Raw genomic sequence first — 17,645 nt, forward strand, 5'->3', positions numbered from 1 at the left:
ATTGTGATGACCTTGTCGTTCTCAATTTTCGGGCCGGATTGCGGGCCTTCGCATTCTATTTTAACTGGGGTGATTTTGGGGTTTGTTTTAGTTGAAGGTTTTAAAGTGAAGTTGGTTGATTCCTTGCTGACCACCTGTTATAGTTGGATTTTCTTGGCCCAACTTTCATTGCTACGAAGGGAGTTCAGTATGCTCGAGGAGGCACTTCCGGATACGGGCTAATCTCTTCAACACCGGTTTTTGGAGGAGGCCTTTTATTGTCCCTCCTTTTTGCTTCAAGTTTGAGCATGTTGTCACTTCTGGTGCTTTGATGCTTTTTTTAGTGCCTTCAGCTTTTTTGGAGGTCCATCGATCCGTCTCATTTTTATTTTTAATTGAAGTGGTTTATCCACCTTTTTCAACTAGTTTTGTTATTTTTGTGGAGTTCGCTTTTTACAAGTATACCCCCTAAAAAAATTTAGAATTACACGATATCTTTTATCATTTTTTTGATGTACTTGCACGATATTTTTTCGAATTACAAAAAAAGTCCACCGTACCCACTATAAATAAATAGACTTGATTATATACCTCTCTTCAGCACCAGCATCATCTCTAACCTTTGCTTAGCTTGTAATCCCTGCACTATGGCTTCAACCTCTGGCAAGCCTCCTCCTCCTCCTTTTCCTATGCTGTTCAACCTTCTCTTAAAATCCTCAAGAAATATCATGGTCTCAAAACCAAAAGAGCTTCAAATGAAATTCACCCACTATAATTCTACGGTGCTATTGCAGCTCTTCAACACAGAATGACAAGAAAGGATTATCCAATTCATCTCATTTTATTTTATTATATTGTTTTTTATTTTTGCTTGGAAGAGCTTAACAGAAAAATTATTCAGCTTTTTAATGGAAGAGCAAACAAGGAAAAATAAAACAACTAAAAGAAAAAAATGAATAACGTAAACAACATAGAAAGCTTAAAATTTGAAGTTACTTGCGATTCTTTGTCTCCACCGACCAATTGGGAAGGTCAAGTCCTCCGTGGAAAAAAATAAAGCGGAAGGATTTTTTTCGATTGCAAATTTGGCGATCTCATCCGCCACCTGATTAAGGTTCCTAAGTAACACGCAGGCACATAAGAATTTTTTTCAAGTAATATAAATACTAGTTAGAATAAATTTTTATAAATATTTATTTTTTAATTTTATTTATTTTTTTCTTTTTTGTTTCATCGAGGTTGTTGATTTATAGTAAAAAATAATGTATTTAAATAGATTGATAAAAAAGGCGATCATTTCGTTGCAAGGTGGATTTGCGAAAACTTCTGGAGAACAAAGTTAAGGTTGATTGTGATAATCTTGAACACCTTTTCTCTCTAGAGGAGATCAAAAGGGCGATCTTCAACTTAGGTGGTGAGAAAGCTCCTGGGCCAAATGGCTTCCCTCTGCAATTCTTTAAAACCTATTAGGAGGTTGTCAAGGTGGACGTTATGAAACCGTGTGAGGATTTTTACGACGGGAAAGCGAACTTGAAAAGGATTAATTGGGCATGTATTGCCCTTATTCCAAAGGCCTCGAATCCGACATCTTTAGGTGACTATAGACCCATCAGTCTGATATATTCTTCTCTGAAAATCAACTCCAAGATTTTGGTGTCTCGTCTTAGCTCGGTTATGGATTCTTTGGTTGACCATGAGCAGTCTGCTTTTCTAAAGAGGAGATGTATACTTGATAATATTGCTACGGATGAAGAGCTAATTTTTAGTATCCATAAAAGAAGATTGACCGGGCATATCCTCAAAGTGGATTTCGCTAAAGCTTTTGACTCGGTTGATTGGGATTTTCTGTTAGAGATTTTGCAGGAAAGGGGTTTTGGTTCCAGGTGGCTAGGTTGGATCCACTATATCCTCAGTACTTTGAAAGCTTCTATTCCAAATGGTTATGTTAGATACAAAAGAGGTCTTAGACAGGGTGATCCTCTATCACCGCTACTCTTTGTGCTAGTGTCGGATGTGCTGAGCACTATGTTTGATAATGCTCTAAACTCGCATATTCTGATTGGAGTACCACTGGGGGAGTTTGGTAGGAAATGAAATTTACATTATGCGGATGATCTCCTAGTTTTGACTGTGGGTGGAGCGGAAGACCTTAGAATTATCAAGCTGATTCTTTTGGTGTTCGAAGGGCTATCTAGGTTGGAAACAAATTTCTCTAAAATATGTCTATACACCACCAATTTAAATCAGCTTCCCGATGAGAGCACGAGAAAACATTTAATTGTGAGTTAGGCCTTCTCCCAGTTAATTATCTCGGCATCCCTATTTCAAGGAGGCGGTTGCGGAAATAGGATTGGGAGGGTTTGATCGCTAAAGTGAGAGGGCATTTATCTTCTTGGAATTCGTTATATCTATCTATTGGGGATCGTCTTACCTTGATTAACTCTGTTTTATCGACGGTGCCGACGTATTGGATGTCAATATTCTGACTTCCTAAGTGGGTAATTAAAGACATTGATCGGATTAGAAGAGATTTTTTATAGTCAGGTCCTGACATAGATCATGCGGGCTGTAGGCTGGTGACTTGGAAAAATATTTGTCATTCTAAGGAGCAAGGGGGCTGGGGCATTCTGGACTTAATTTGGCCTTGCTGGGAAAGTGAAAGTGGAAATTCGTTTCTGGCACGAACTGAGGTGGGGCGAAAGTACTGTAATTCAATTATATTGATCTTATTGGAGAGTTGTCTAGGCGACCAAGAGGGAGAGTTTCCTTCTTTTGGTCGGGGGTGCCTAAGTGTCTTTTGGCTTTCAGAGCTTGTGTCACTGTTGAGGTTCACTCTGGCGCTGACTCGTTATTTTGGAAGGACAGATGTTTCAACGGCCTTTTGCTGAGACTCCCGGAACTGCACAGATCATTTCGGACCTAAGTCTATCTGCCAATATGAATAAGGACCTAAAACTGTGGAACCTAACGATGAATGGAGCCTTCACTGTCAAATCATTCTATTGTTTCCTCAATGAGGGGGGTTTGCGTTGTCCTATTGCCAAATTTTTTTTTGAAAGGCCCATGTCCGAGGAAGGTCAATATTTTTAATTGGCTAGCTTGGAAGAACAAGATTATCACTTTGGAAAACCTTGCTAAGCACCGTTGCAACAAGTTGCTGACTGACACTTGTGTGCTGTGTCACTCAGCGGTCGAATCTTCTAATCAGCTTTTCCTTCAATGTCGTTTTCCTCTAGAAGTATGGGCGCATTTGAGTGGGGCTCTCTAATTACTGAATCTTCCCCAATCGATGTCTCAGCTGTGGGGTAATTGGAGAGCTGCTTTGCGCCCCTCGGTTAGGGTGTTTGGGATAGGGTGGTTAATGCATTTGTGTGGTCCATTTGACTTGCGCGAAATGATTGTATCTTCTCTGCTAAATGTGCAAGTCCGCGCTCTATCTTGTTGGAAAACCCGACCTTCGATTTTTCTCTTGGTTCTCTGCAGCTCCTGATGGTTTGGGAGTTAAGCTTGAGGACTCCATCACCGTTAGTCCAGTCACGCTTTAGAGTTCCTTAGACTTCGCTCTAAGGGGATGGATGGCGCCCCTTCTCTTGAGGCGACTTAGGACATTAGAGAGGTGTAGGCCTGGTGGTGTTTGTTTTGGGTTCTGGAGGAGACCCGTTGTTCCTCCTCGTTTTTTTTTCTGTTTTTGTTCTACGTCTAGTGGACTGACTTTTGTTCATTGTATTTCAATATTTCCTTTTTTATTAATGCATGTGGTATACCCACTTCTTAAAAAAAAAAGAAATAGATTGATAAAATTATATTTATAAATTAATTTTAGAGACATAATTTGAGATATGAAAACCTTTACAAGTGAACACTTTGGAATATGAATGAAATAGCACAAATGAGATTTTATATTTTTTATGTTTAAGAACGCCTACATTTAAGTGTAGTTATTGCATTTAATTAATTTATAAAATATTTTTTTATTCTCCTCACATAAATGCTTTGCGCTATTTTTTTTTTCTTTTTTTTGAGGCAAACAAATTGTTCATTTCAACTAATATTTGTTCATCCCTCTCGGTTAATAAAAAGAATTATTGTCTTTCTATTGTGAAAATTGGATTTTTTTTTTCTTTGAGTATTTTTAAAGTCTAAATAAAATAGTTACACATATTAAAAATATTTTTAAAATATATATTTGTTTAATAAATAGTTATAACTGAAAATGAAATATATATATATATATATATATATATATATATATATATATATATATATATATGACATATTTATTTTAGACCATTTGATAATCCATTAATAAATGGTAAAATAAGTTTTTTTTTTAATAATGTGGACAAACCATTAATCTCAACCATTGTGACAGATTTAATCACTCAACTACAAACTCAAAAGAGAAAAGAATTACTATCTTTTTTATAGTGAAAGTGGTAAATAGTACAATTAGTTAATTAAAAAAATTTTAATAGTCTAGGTGATATATTTAAAAAATATTTTTTTTATTTGAAACTCTTTTTTTTTTTTTCAAGCCATGTATTCACGAATTAAAATTTTTATAGGGAAGGAGCTCTAAGAGCTATTTTATTGATAACAAACAGAAATTACACAAGAGTTTTAAAAGATACAGACCCAAGCCAAAAGAAAACAGAAAAAACAACACAAACAAAACAATAAAACAAACACACAATAAAACAAAATAAAGATTACAAACTAATGCCGGACTTGAGGACTTGCTTCATGAGCCAGCGCGGTAGATCCTTACCCTGATGGAAAAGAGTGAGAGCATGGGAGTTAACTCCATGGATCGCCAGATTATTGGCAACATTCATCCAGGCCTTCGGAATAATGCACACTCGTGGGAGATCAAAGCTGGAAAGATAATCGTTGATGCTGAGAATTAACGGGTTCAATCGCCAAGCTTGAGGATCACAACCATGTTTAATGATGTTGAAGAGCTCAGAGCAAGCAATGAAGATCGTTTTAACTTGGAGATCAGACGCATGGAGGCTGCCAAGTGCAATCAAAAGGGCTAAGGATTTAGCTTCAAGGGTTGATTCTGCAAAATTATTACAGTACCCTGCACACACAAACTGAGAGTAACCATTAGTAAGATGAAAACCAGCACCATGAGTATTAGCCTCTCTATGACTCGTAGAAGCCACAAAAAGATAAGGCCCATCATTGATGGAAAAATTACTAAGTATGAGTTGCTTGCTGGAATTAAAATTTGAAGATTGAGAGAACTCCCTGACATGATTAATTGCCCTGATAGGAATGGATTGAAAGTCAGGAGATTCTTGACGAAATATAAGGTTACATCGAGTCTTCCAAATGAGCCAAGAAGTCACCCCAATTATGGACTGAACATTCAAGTCATATTCAGGATGGTCCGGAGACAGCCAATTACCAGTTGAGAACCCTTCATGAAAGACAATTTGCTTACCAATAGCATTACTAACCTGTTGCCAAACAATCTGTGTTTTGGGACAAGAGTTGAATAGGTGCTCAGCATTTTCAAAGTCAAGATTACAGAATTTGCAAAAGGTTTGAGCACCCAGATTCAACCTGTAAAGATACTCATATGTTTTAATACCATTATGTAATAGTAACCAAATGAAGTGTTTAGGCCTGGGAGCAACAAACAAGCGCCAAAGGTTGCCCCAACCATTCCAAGTATCATGGTTACCAACCGAATTGTTGAAATGGGTGTAAACCATAGAGGTCAGCTTGTGATTTTTGGACTTGGGGAACCAGACCCATTTGTTATTAGCACCATTGCACACTCGGTTGAAATGCAGATAATCAAAGTTCAAGAATTCCCCAAAGATGGAGCTCATCAAAGGGATATTCCAACCATCATCCGAGAATCAAATCGAGACATATTCAAATGGTCATAATCCACATGCATATTGAGATAGGTGAGGCTTAAAAAGCTAAAGGAATTTCAAAGTACCAAGAATCAAACATTATATTAGTAGCGGCGAGGATAAAAAAATGATGAAGCCAAAGTTGAGGTTTAATGATATCAGCATTATGCCAAAGACCTCTAAAAAACCAAGAACAGTTCGCAGGAATAGTAGTCAGTCCAGAAAGTTCACTTGCCCATACTTATGATATAAAATGTCCACCCATATGGCATCATGATGATTAAGATAACTAATAACATTTTTAGCCATTAAAGAGATTTTAGATGCACGCAAATTCCGGATCGAGAGACCCCCCTCAGTGCGTTTAAGTGTAATATCTGTCCAACTAACCGAGTTCATGCCTTTTCGATTGCCACTCTTTGACCAGAAGAAAGATCTAGCAACCTTAGTGATTCCATCAAGGATTGTATCAGGAACTGGGTACACAGACAAATAGTACACAGGGGTGGACAACAAGACAGAATTGATAAGGATTGCTTTACTAGCCATTGAGATTTTGGAGTGATTCCAAGAAGAAAGAATATTTTCAGTTTTAGCAATCATCTTGGAAAAGTTAGAAAGCAATAATCTCTTGGGAGAGATCACCATCCCAAGATACAGAAAAGGAAAACTGCCGATTTTATACCCAAGAATAGAACAGATGCTCTTTTTGAGTCTAGGGTTAAATCTAGAAGGAAAGAAAATATCCGACTTAGATTTATTGACACGTTGACCTGTGAGCTTACCATATATAGACAGACATAAATTGATGTTACGGGCAGCCTTCCTAGAAGCTAAAGTAATAAGAATTAAATCGTCCGCATACATAAGATGATTAAAATTTCTACTGAGGGAGGAATTGAATCCAGGAATCATGTTCTGTTGCATAGCAAAGTTAAGAATAGCAGTTAAATTTTGCGCAACAAGAATAAATAAATAAGAGGAGAGAGGGTCGCCCTGTCGAAGGCCTCTGGATGAATTAAACCACTCAGTAGGTTGCTTGTTAATTAACAATGAAAAGGAGGCAGACCTTAAGCATGTTTCAACCCAAGTAATCCAAATGCTAGGAAAATTCATCCGATAAAGAGTGGCAAGAATTGCATTCCAACTCATTGTATCATATGCCTTTTCTATATCCAGTTTCACTAACATCCTAGGGAGGTATGCAATCTCTCGATCCATCGAATGCACAACTTCTTGAAGAGCAACAATATTATCGAAAGGATTCCTATTAGCAAGAAAGCCACAATGTTCTCTACCAATCAACCGAGGCAGAACAGTTTTGAGCCGATTCGCTAAAATTTTTGAAATAATTTTGTAGCAAACATTGCAAAGCGAAATGGGACGATAATCAGAAACAGTTTTAGGATTAGTTTTTTTAGGAATGAGAGTGATGTAAGTACGGCCCCAAGAATTAGGGATGATAGAATTGTTAAAGAAAAAGGATATAGCATTAAAGAGAGAATCTCCAACATCATTCCAGAAAAAACAATAAAATTCAGAATTGAAGCCGTCAGGTCCAGGACTCTTACCGGAAGGGAGGGATTTAAGAGCCTGATATACCTCAAGTTTGGTAACCTCCTTTGTGAGAACCACTCCTTCGGCAACCGAGATCGAGGGAAGATCAGAGGGAAGTGCCTGAGAAATATCCATGACCGAGCTGTCCGAGGGATCGGCCCAAAGGTTCTTATAAAAGTCACAGAACTCTTTCTCTATGCCTTTCTGATCAGTAACAACAACTCCAGCAACATTAGTAATAAGAGGAATAGAGTTAACATGATTGCGACAACGAATAGAATTATGAAAAAAATTAGTATTCATGTCACCCTGAAGAACCCACAACTGTCTGGCACGTTGAGCCCACTTAGTGGAATTTTGCCGGTGCAAAGCAGTAAGACGATTATAAAGAGGAAAAAGAGCATTGTCAACAGTAGTTGAGTTACCATTTAAACCTTCTAACGCCTCAGCTTCTAGAATTTCCAATTCCAATTTATTGATACTGGCCTCTAAAGAATTCAGACCCCTGTTCTTCCAAGTAATAAGATTAGTCCGAGCACGAGATAGTAGATGAGTGAAAGCATGCAATGGATTAGAATGAGGTATGAAAGACCATGCTTCCCGAACTACATCATGACATTCAAGGTATTCAAGCCAAAAATTATCAAATCTAAAAATTTTCTTTTTGAGGGGCACACGAGGGGTAAGAGTAAGAAGAAGAGGGGCATGGTCAGAAAAAAGCCTAGGAAGGTGTTTAATAATATAAGAGCCAAAAGAATCAATACTTAAGGGGTTAATCAAACATCGATCAAGCCGGGCCCATTTCCTTGCATTGCCCGATTGATTGTTGCACCAAGTATAATTAGAACCTGCAAAGTTAACCTCCATAAGATTATTAATAGCTATAAATTCGAGAAAAACTCGGGCCTTGCGACGATAATAGATAGGAGATCCTCCCCGGTACTCAGAAGGAGAAGCAACTGCATTAAAGTCACCAATGAGAATCCAGGGGATAGTAATAGAAGCAAGACAGGAGAGCTCAAACCAAGCAGTGATGCATTCTCGTATGCGGCGTGGAGTTGTAAATAGTAGAGATAATCCAGGACTCGTTCCTGCAGTTAGTGATTACTAAGTGTAAAAACAAACTCGGATCGGACAATAGGAGTGACTTTTGCCAATATGCCTCTGCCAAGCCACAATGATTCCGCGAGTAACCTTACTGCAACAATGGCGGCCCAGGGCCCAACACTTGCCAATTTTTTTGAGCAGAACTTTATCGAGCCGACCGTTATCGACTCTGGTTTCCACTAGACAGAAGATGAGAGGCTTGAATTTCTTCATCAAAAATTTAATACGAGTGAAGGTATCCCGACTAGAGATGCCTCTGCAATTCCAACAGACAATATTAGTAATATTAGTGAAAAACATGTAAACAAATTGGATAAAAAGAGATCACCAAAAAACAACAGGAACTAAGAACATGAAGAAACTGAGAGAAGAACAAGGACAAAGTCCTCTTAATGGGAAGCACCCAAACCCTGAGCAGTCTCAACCCCCTGATCCATCCGACCTTTCGTATGGATGGATTCCGGATGCTGAGGTACCCTACGAACAAGGGTTTCCTTGCGAAGTCCTGACTGAAATTGATCCAATGTCATACAATCATCTGGTTCTTCCGGTCCTTCGTAATCAGACATCTCACTATCTTCATCCTCACCCTCCGATTCCTCTCCATCAGAATTACTCATGGGAAGATCAGAGTTCAATGACAAAGAGGGTGGGTTTAGAGCATCAGAGACCTGTTCCACTACCATGGCATGTGAAGAGATAAGAGATCCAGCAATAGGATCAGCAGATGTCTCTTCAGATGTCCTAAGCGTGGGCGGTGTGCCAACGGGATCCTGCAGGTGGGTCAGCTTGGCATTGGAACTCACAAAAGGCTTGGAACTAGCACCCGGGTCAGACATATTGGGTGGCCCGTTGTCCCTCGGGACGTGGGATTCTCCACCCATTATGGTTCCCATGTCTTGAGAAGGCAAAAAGGTGTCAACTCCATTAATACCTGCCACCTGATCAGGGGTGGGGCCCGATGCACGCAAGAGACTTCCAAGGTGACCTCCCCTGCCTCGAGAGGAGAAGCTGCCACGTGTCGAGTGGTTGTACCCAGAGCGAGGGGACGCTTCGAGTGTACCGTTGGAGGCGCGAGGGGCTTCGCATGCGCCCTGCACGTGATCTCGAAGAACCCAGCACCACCTCTGGCACCACCGCGGCCTCCCCACGTCCTCGCCCGCGGGAAACAATCATCCAAGGACCAAAGGGCGTCTCTTCGAGCTCATTGTTATAGTTCGTACCTTCAGGGGTCATCTGGTCGGTCCTTGCCTCCGAGCCATCGTTCATAGGATCCAAATCCACCATCGCCTCCTTCCCTTTCGGTTCACTGTGAACCCGGTAAGGGGGTGGCGAGGAGCGGCTTTGTTCCATTGAACTCCGGCGGTTGCACTGGTTCGACCCATGCCCCACCAGGCCACAGTGATAACAAAAGGTGGGCAACTTCTCATAAAGAACCACAACAAACACTCTATGAGCATCATCCCCAACCCAAAACCCTTGCTTCAGGGGTTTATTCAGATCGATCTCTACACATATTCTAGCATACTTAGACCTGGACAAAGAGCAAGTAAATTCGTCAATCTTTAATAAAGTTCCCAGAGAGCTAGCAATGAATTCCAGAGACTCCCCATCCCAGAACTCAACGGGAAGGTTGTGCAGCTGCACCCAAACTACATCAGAAGATAGCTTGGCAAAGGCGGGTTCAAAAAAGGGTTTCCATGGAGCAAGTTGAAGGACAACACCATTCACTCCCCAGGGACCCTCAAACAGGAGCTTCTGAGAAACTTCATGAGATTCACATCGGAACAAAAGATATCCGTTAGGAAGATCGGAGATGGATATTTCGCCAAACTCCTGCCATCTGGTGAGAAGAACAGTCTTGATTTGTTCGAAGATGGGGGGTTTTCCAAAGAACTTTCCAATCAGCGAGTGTTGGAATCGGAGATGAGCACGGGCCACAGAGTCACTGTCAAAATGAATGAACTCAGACGTAGAAGCCTTTAGCTTGCGCAGCACTGGACCCTCAACAAGTGGGGAAGGATTGGAAGGACGGTTTTTAATTGCAGCCGCAATCTCCGCCCATGAGGACGGGGAGGGGGTGGAAGGTGGCCCCCCGCTTGCCATGGCAAGAGGGGAAAAAGAACAGGGATGGCTCAGGGAACAAGGATGGCAAGAATCAGAGGATCTCGGTTGGACCAACTCCTCCTTTCATTCCCCACGAATTAAAAATTATTTAAGGTTTACTGTGAACTGATGCACCTATGGCTACTCCTAGTGCTGATACTAAAAATTTTGAACATCTTCCCCTGCGTTGGATTCAATTCCTTTGCTTTTTTCCACCTCCAAAACGCTATTGCTCTTGGTTTCTATTTAATCCCAAACCATATGTATAGACATAAGGGCGTGTTTTGGAGTAAAGTATCTTTTGAACTGGTCAGTTATGTGCTTGTTGGTGGCATTCATCTTCAAAAATTTAAACTTCTTTATTTGTCTTTTTTGTTACAACAGAACCATACCGTACGTAGCTAATATTACTTTGCAGGAAAATAATGTGACAGAAAAATGTTAAAGCTTTGATGGAAGCTTGCCTTCTGTGAAGGATGTAATAATCTTATCACTCATTGATGACCTTTGCCTTTGCAACTTCGCTTTAAGTCTATAAAGGAATGCATGTACTTCTTCAAAATAATGACTTGTTGCGTCTTTCACATTTCCAACCCATTCCAGAATCTTTCCATGGGGGCCTAATATTCTTTCATGATCTTTCTCATCCAAAATCTGGGCCAAAAATTGGAAGAAAACAAAACAAATTTATCAAACAGAATAAGAGCCCTTGTCAAATATTACAGGCATCACAGAAAGATGTATGCAACTCTCTAAAAATGTAACACTGACACAAAAATAGATTGCATAAGATCAACTTGATTTGATCAAGGACATGATAGCTTTTGACAAGTGAAGCAGGAGAAAATGTCATCTAACACTGAGAGGTTCGACTAGTCTGGTTGATCATATTGATAAAGTGATAAAATTCATAAGCAATCTACAACTAAAATGCAATCCAAATCCTCCTTTTTCAGTTTAGCATTAAGGAATGAAAATCAAATTATGTCATAAGGTCTAAACAATAAGTGAATGCTTGAAGTCATCGTGTTAAGTAAACTAACCTCCAGTTGCATTATCTCACAAACAAGACTGAGATCTGCAATAGATGGCTGAAAAACTACCTAGCAAAAAAATTTTTGCATTTCCTTTGAGCCAAATTGTCTCAAATTTTTGCAAGAGATGACGCCAGAATTTTTCTCAGCTTCCTTCGCTGCTTTTGGATTCAATGGAAGGCCAAGTGCTGGTCCTGTTATGCTGTTCACAATAAGAGAGGCTGCAAATCAATATAGAGAATCTTATAAGCGCTTAAAGACATCAGAGACTGCCATAATATTTAAAAAAGTAAAACATGATATTTATCATGAAGCCGCACACAAGGAAAAGAAATACATGCACAGATTGTAAGTAATTAGTTGTTTTACATAGATCATATTGAAAAAAAAAAGATCATCCTTTGTACTAAGTGAACCAACAAGAATACTCCAATAGATGTCTCTCTTTAGCTGTGCACTCCAATTTGCAGGTTAATCAAAGGCATTCACCATCTTTGTTTCTTGCTTGTTTTACTGGAAAACTCGAGCAATTTTCATACATAAAGCCACACCTATATATATGTATAATGATAAAGTCAGAATAGGAACAAAAGAATATGGAGAAAACAAAATTTTAAAATTCAATTATAATGTTCAATGACTTTGAAATCAATGATTGTATAAGCTTCAATTGTCAATAAAATGCACAAAAAAACGTGAATTCAAATGAAGAAAATATGGATTACCTCTCAAACAGATTAAACCTTTCATCAACAATTGCTGGAACTGGTCTCATTGGATTTATTTCTGCAAAAGCAGTGCACAAACAGCAATCTACATTTTACTGAAATAAAATAAGAAAAAAAATGATTTTTCTAGAGGATAATAATCCAATTGACAGACTTCAAAACTTCAGCAACAAATATGCAGATTGAAATGAAATTTATCATGAACTACAAATCAAAGAAGGATTTACAAGCAAATACCTTGGAATTGGGCATTTCAATGATCGCCCTTGGAGAGATCTACGCTCACCTCCTCAAAATCAATCCTATTCACCCTAAAAAGAGAATATATATTTGAAGAAAAATAAGCAGATATGAGCACAAACAAACAAATATGAGAAATATATTTTTTTTCCCAGAATTATCAACAGAAAATTGACAAAGAAGACAAAGAAAGAGGAAATTGAGACTATAATATTGTTACAGATTGAGAATTACTTGCAAAAAATTAAGATTGCTCATGATGGCTGCGACACCAGATCGGTGTAGACCTGCAGCTTCACCATTTTCTCACTCACTCACTCAACTCAATCTCAGCATCTCATAAAAGAAAACCAAAAATTTTAGTGTGTACACTGTCAGTCAAATATTACCAAATTTTACCAAAGTTATTGGGATTTATTTCTGCAGAAGAGCTTTGGTCCTAAAAATTATTTACATTTTGGCCAACATGCCGAGGAGCTCACCGGTGGTGGTGGACCAGAGCACAGTGGGCTGATTTCCTTTTAAAAAAAAAAAACAGGATGAAATCAAAATGCACAAATCTTGCTTGTTAACCATCAATCAATCATCTTGTCAAAAAATTATCGTAGTAAACATTTAAGGCACAGATAATAAAAAAGCACGTCCTAATTAACAAACTTCTTATACCACTTGGACAATTAGTGGAGTGCTTCATTCCCCAGAGAAGTGTGAAAATGCCACAACAACAATGGAGGCAAGCTTTGTGTTTAGGTTCATTATCCTCAACCCAAATGCATTCAAACGAAGGATCCTTTTTGTAATTGCTACATTCATGTAAATATATGGGGTTCTGTGCATGCTTTGATGCATGTTAATTAAGAGGCAGAACAATAGATATATAGATAGATGTATCTCCCTTGTAAAATCATGGTTGATATATGGTTGTTCTCTTTCAGTACGCCATTAACCGAAATGTATGGCAGCACTGCATGAGAAAGAGAATTATTATAACTTGGCCATGTAAAGGAACACAATAATTAATCAGATGGCAGAATGATCAATAACATTAATAATAAAAATTAATTAAACAGAAGATATATAGACACATACCTTTGTACTGAATTACATTGTTGGCATGAAGATCATATATATTGCAGGAAACTGCTAGCTCGCTCAAATTGCCATTCTTTTAGAAAAGGTAACTTATAGAACCACATGGGACACATCTCTAGTAGTTTTGATGATGAGCTATTTGAGAAAAATTGTAGTGAACTTCCAGAAAACATAGAAACTAGTAGAAGAATTGAAGAACCAGGATCACTTCTGTTTTGTCTTTTGAGAAGCTTTGTCAAGTATATACTCACTGAGAACTTCCACTAACACAGGAAGATCAAGCACATTGATATGCTCAACTTACATATAATATCCTTTATTAAAACTAAAGACAATAATAACGTTACCATAAGAGAGTAAATGTATACACCAGATAAAATTTCATAACAAATTAAAATTACATTCTCAAAAGATTTTTCATGACAGTTTATGCATATAATTAATACAAGTAGGCAGTAAAATGTAAAACTCTAAATAAGATCGTACCCCCAATTACTGCTCGTGTTCCACATATATGGATTGTAATCCTTTATTTTGGCCTCCAAGAAGACAAGGTAGCACTATTCACTGGCAAGACCACATTTTCTCTTCATTTTTTTTAGATTTACAGCAACAAGAACATAGATCTTGTCATAAATAAGATCTACAAATCGAAAATAAGCATACCTCCAGCTCTTTTTCAGTATCAATGCACCAGAAATTGCCCAAAACCCAAATATGAATCCCAAAGACATGCTCAAATAAAACCATATGGCCTCCAAGTTGTTGTCATCTTCATTGTTTGGCAACCCGGGTGGTTGCGCTGGTGCTTCAATCTCACACTTTGTATTTAATGGAACACCACATAGGCCTCGGTTGCCAAAATAAATAGATGGATCTAGAAGTACTTGAAATTGACCACCGTATGGAATTTCACCATAGAAATTGTTGTACGATAAATTCAGATGATTCAATGAAGTTAAGTTGGTCATTGTTGGAGGAATAACACCTGAAAGATTATTCACTGATAAATCAAGAACTTCCAACCACCTGAGCTCTCCAATTTTTTCTGAAAGTTGTCCTGATAAATGATTTCTGGATAAATTCAAGCTCTGCAGAAATGAAAGGTGCGCTAATTCTTCTGGTATCTCTCCTGATAACATATTATTTGAGAGGTCAATGCAAATAAATAATGATGGTATTCTCCCTTCCAACTCAAATTCTCTTCCTTTCATATTTATGTCAATATTGTTCACATAATTATATATGTTTGACCAACCACTTTCAAGATTAGTTTTCATGGCACTGAAGTTGCCAAAACTATGTGGTATGGCACCTGATAGATGGTTATTTGAAACATCAATAAGATGAAGATGTGTGAGGTTTCCCAATTGTGGAGGAATAGTTCCAGTAAGCATATTATATCGAAGCTCAAGTGTCTCTAGCGCCTGCAACTTTTCTCCAAGCCATGCTGGTATACTTCCACTAATTTTATTATTTTCAAGATCCAAAGTTTTCAATGATGTACAATTTTTAAAGGATAATGGGAGCTCTCCAAAAAATTCATTATTGCTCAAATGCAAAACTAACAAAATTGTGGAGAAGATAGATGCGGGAATTATTCCATGTAGATTGTTATAAGACAAATCCATTACCATCAAAGAATGGTTCCAGCAATCAGGAACAACTCCTTCAATCATATTCTTTGAGAGGTCAAGGACTTGCAAATAATTTAATTCACATAATGAGCTCGGGATACTTCCTGTTAATTTGTTTGAAGAAATATACAACTGAGATAATCTTGGCACTATAATGCTTGTATTAGTGAAAGTGGACCTTGAGATTAAGCCATGCGCCTGATCAAAATCTACTAGATTTGATGAAAATTGTGGCAACTGTCCTTCCAAATAATTATGACTTAAATCTAAAAATTGAAGATTGGGTACTTTTGACGAAACTTCTGGTAGATTGCCTTTGATTTCATTGTGTGATAGATAGATGGCTTCAATATCCAAAGAGAAGTTCCAAAACCATAGTGGCAATGTATCAACAATACTTGCATTTGTCATTTCAAGTGAAGACAAATTTTTCAAATTCTGAAGCCATGATGGAAATCTCGGGCCCAATTTGCAAGCTTTCATATACAAATGTTTTAGTTTAGGTGGATGAACCCAATCGGGTCTCACTGCTATATTATTATAAGAAAGTTCCAACGTGTCCAACTCTGGTAATAATTGTCCCAAATATTTTGGAATAGTTCCATTGAAATTATTAGAATAAAGATACAAGGCCTGCAAAGATGGTAATCGGAGTGGAAGAAGTGAGCCATAAAAGGAGTTGTCAGAAAGGTCAAGAGCCTTAAGAGACTTAAGGTTCCCCAACCAACTTGGCAATGGCCCACTGAGTGCTGCTTCACTCCAATACAACTCCTCTAAACTGTTTTCCAAGCAACCAGAAAAAATTTCTCCCAATCTATTTAGATCACCAGCTAAATATTCATTCCCGGAGAGATACAGTTTGCTCAAGTTACAGAGTTTACCCAAAGTAGTTGGCAGTCCAACACTTAGGACTCCATTATATGCGAGACCAAGGACCCTAAGAGAAGTAAGTTCCCCAATATCAAAAGGGATAAGGTCTTGAAAATTATTACCTGCAAGATTAAGATACTCAAGGCCACTCAACTTGAACAACCATAGAGGCATGGTAGAGTTAATGCCATTGGTGGAAAGATCAAGGAATCGAAGATTTGTAAAGTTAATTTCAACACCAAGTGAAAGAGGGATGTGAAGCTCACAATCATAAAAGTTTATCTCAGATATCAAAGGAAGGGTGTTCAGTGATTTGAGCACATTTTTTGCCTCGGAAAGATTCACACCAGTCAAATTCAAACATTGAAGAGAAGAAAGATTTGTGAGCCAATGGCTTCCAACCATATCAAGAGTAAAGCTTCCAACAATATCAAGATTATATGAAAGATCAAGGTACTGCAAGCGAGACAGATTACCAAGTTGGTGTGGGACACGCCCAATGAAGCCATTAAGAGAAAGGTTAAGATATTGAAGACTTGCCAGTGAACCCAAGAAAGTTGGAATTCTAATATATTTAAATAAGTTATCACTAAGATCCAAATATCTTAAGTGATTCAAAACAAGCAAAGAAGGCCGGATCTCACCTCCCAAGTACCCAATGCCGTCATTGTATCGGAGATCAAGCCTTATAACATGCCCAGTGTAGTTGTGGCAATGCACGCCGGTCCAAGAGCAACAGTCCGAGCCAATCCAAGAAGAGAGACGTCCATTGGGATCTTCAAGGCCATTTTTGAAATCAACAAGTGCCTTCCTTTCTACTTCTCTGCAAATGGAACCACCACCACAATTGCAAAAGCCAGCAAGTTGCAAGCAGAGAAGGCAAAACAGTAGAGCTAATTGAAAATGTTTCTTCATCACTCTCATTCTAAGCATTTGCCTTTTGAAAGATATGTGTAATAATTTTTCTGGTTCCCATCTCTCGCATTATCTCTTAATATAAATATGTACAACCTTAAGTCCGCCTTTATGTGGAAAATTCTATGCGTGTGAGTCCAGCATAATAATTTTAAGTTAATTTTCTTTTAAAAAGATAGATAAAGAGCTTAGAAATTAATTTATTATACTTAAACCAACGTTCTTTATGTTCACACACAGGAAGAGGCACACAGAAAAAGATGGAATTAATGGAACCTTGTTTTCCACCTACACGGATTGGATCCGTGATGAACCGACGAAAAGTACAAAGATATATAGTACTCCATATATATAAATTTTTAAAAGAAAGTTTGGAGGGTCCCAATTGATTGGATTGGATTGGATTGGATTGTATTTGATGGAGAAAAGCAACACAAGAGATGCTAGTGGATGGAAACATTTTCTTTCATAATCATTGTGAGTGCATGCATGGTGTTCACATGTTAA

The 17,645-nt window shown here is 38.2% G+C and overlaps 3 protein-coding genes and 1 pseudogene across 6 annotated transcripts; all 4 read right to left on the reverse strand.

Moving 5' to 3' along the window:
• Positions 1-4,688: 4,688 nt before the first annotated feature.
• Positions 4,689-5,822, reverse strand: LOC120273975. The gene has a single exon (XM_039280726.1). The coding sequence runs from the start codon at positions 5,820-5,822 to the stop codon at positions 4,689-4,691; it is 1,134 nt and encodes a 377-aa protein (XP_039136660.1).
• A 3,639-nt stretch (positions 5,823-9,461) lies between these two features.
• On the reverse strand, positions 9,462-10,622 carry LOC120273995. The gene has a single exon (XM_039280744.1). It carries the CDS (start codon positions 10,620-10,622, stop codon positions 9,462-9,464), a length of 1,161 nt encoding a protein of 386 aa, XP_039136678.1.
• A 324-nt stretch (positions 10,623-10,946) lies between these two features.
• Positions 10,947-11,884, reverse strand: LOC120274005 (annotated as a pseudogene).
• Positions 11,878-17,179, reverse strand: LOC120275613 (receptor-like protein EIX2). 4 transcript variants are annotated; one of them, XM_039282255.1, is made up of 4 exons: positions 13,714-17,179; positions 12,622-13,588; positions 12,382-12,442; positions 11,878-12,207 (listed from the first exon to the last, which is right to left on the reverse strand). In XM_039282255.1, exon 1 carries the CDS (start codon positions 17,154-17,156, stop codon positions 14,277-14,279), a length of 2,880 nt encoding a protein of 959 aa, XP_039138189.1. In that variant the 5' UTR covers positions 17,157-17,179; the 3' UTR covers positions 11,878-12,207; positions 12,382-12,442; positions 12,622-13,588; positions 13,714-14,276. The 4 variants fall into 4 exon arrangements, with proteins under 4 accessions (XP_039138189.1, XP_039138183.1, XP_039138196.1 ...); XM_039282249.1 differs by having other exon boundaries at positions 12,382-12,479; XM_039282262.1 differs by lacking the exons at positions 11,878-12,207; positions 12,382-12,442 and having other exon boundaries at positions 12,622-12,695; positions 12,859-13,588; positions 13,714-14,283; positions 14,383-17,179.
• Positions 17,180-17,645: the final 466 nt, after the last annotated feature.

Source organism: Dioscorea cayenensis, chromosome 2 (assembly GCF_009730915.1).
Source record: "Dioscorea cayenensis subsp. rotundata cultivar TDr96_F1 chromosome 2, TDr96_F1_v2_PseudoChromosome.rev07_lg8_w22 25.fasta, whole genome shotgun sequence".
Classification (NCBI taxonomy): domain Eukaryota; kingdom Viridiplantae; phylum Streptophyta; class Magnoliopsida; order Dioscoreales; family Dioscoreaceae; genus Dioscorea; species Dioscorea cayenensis.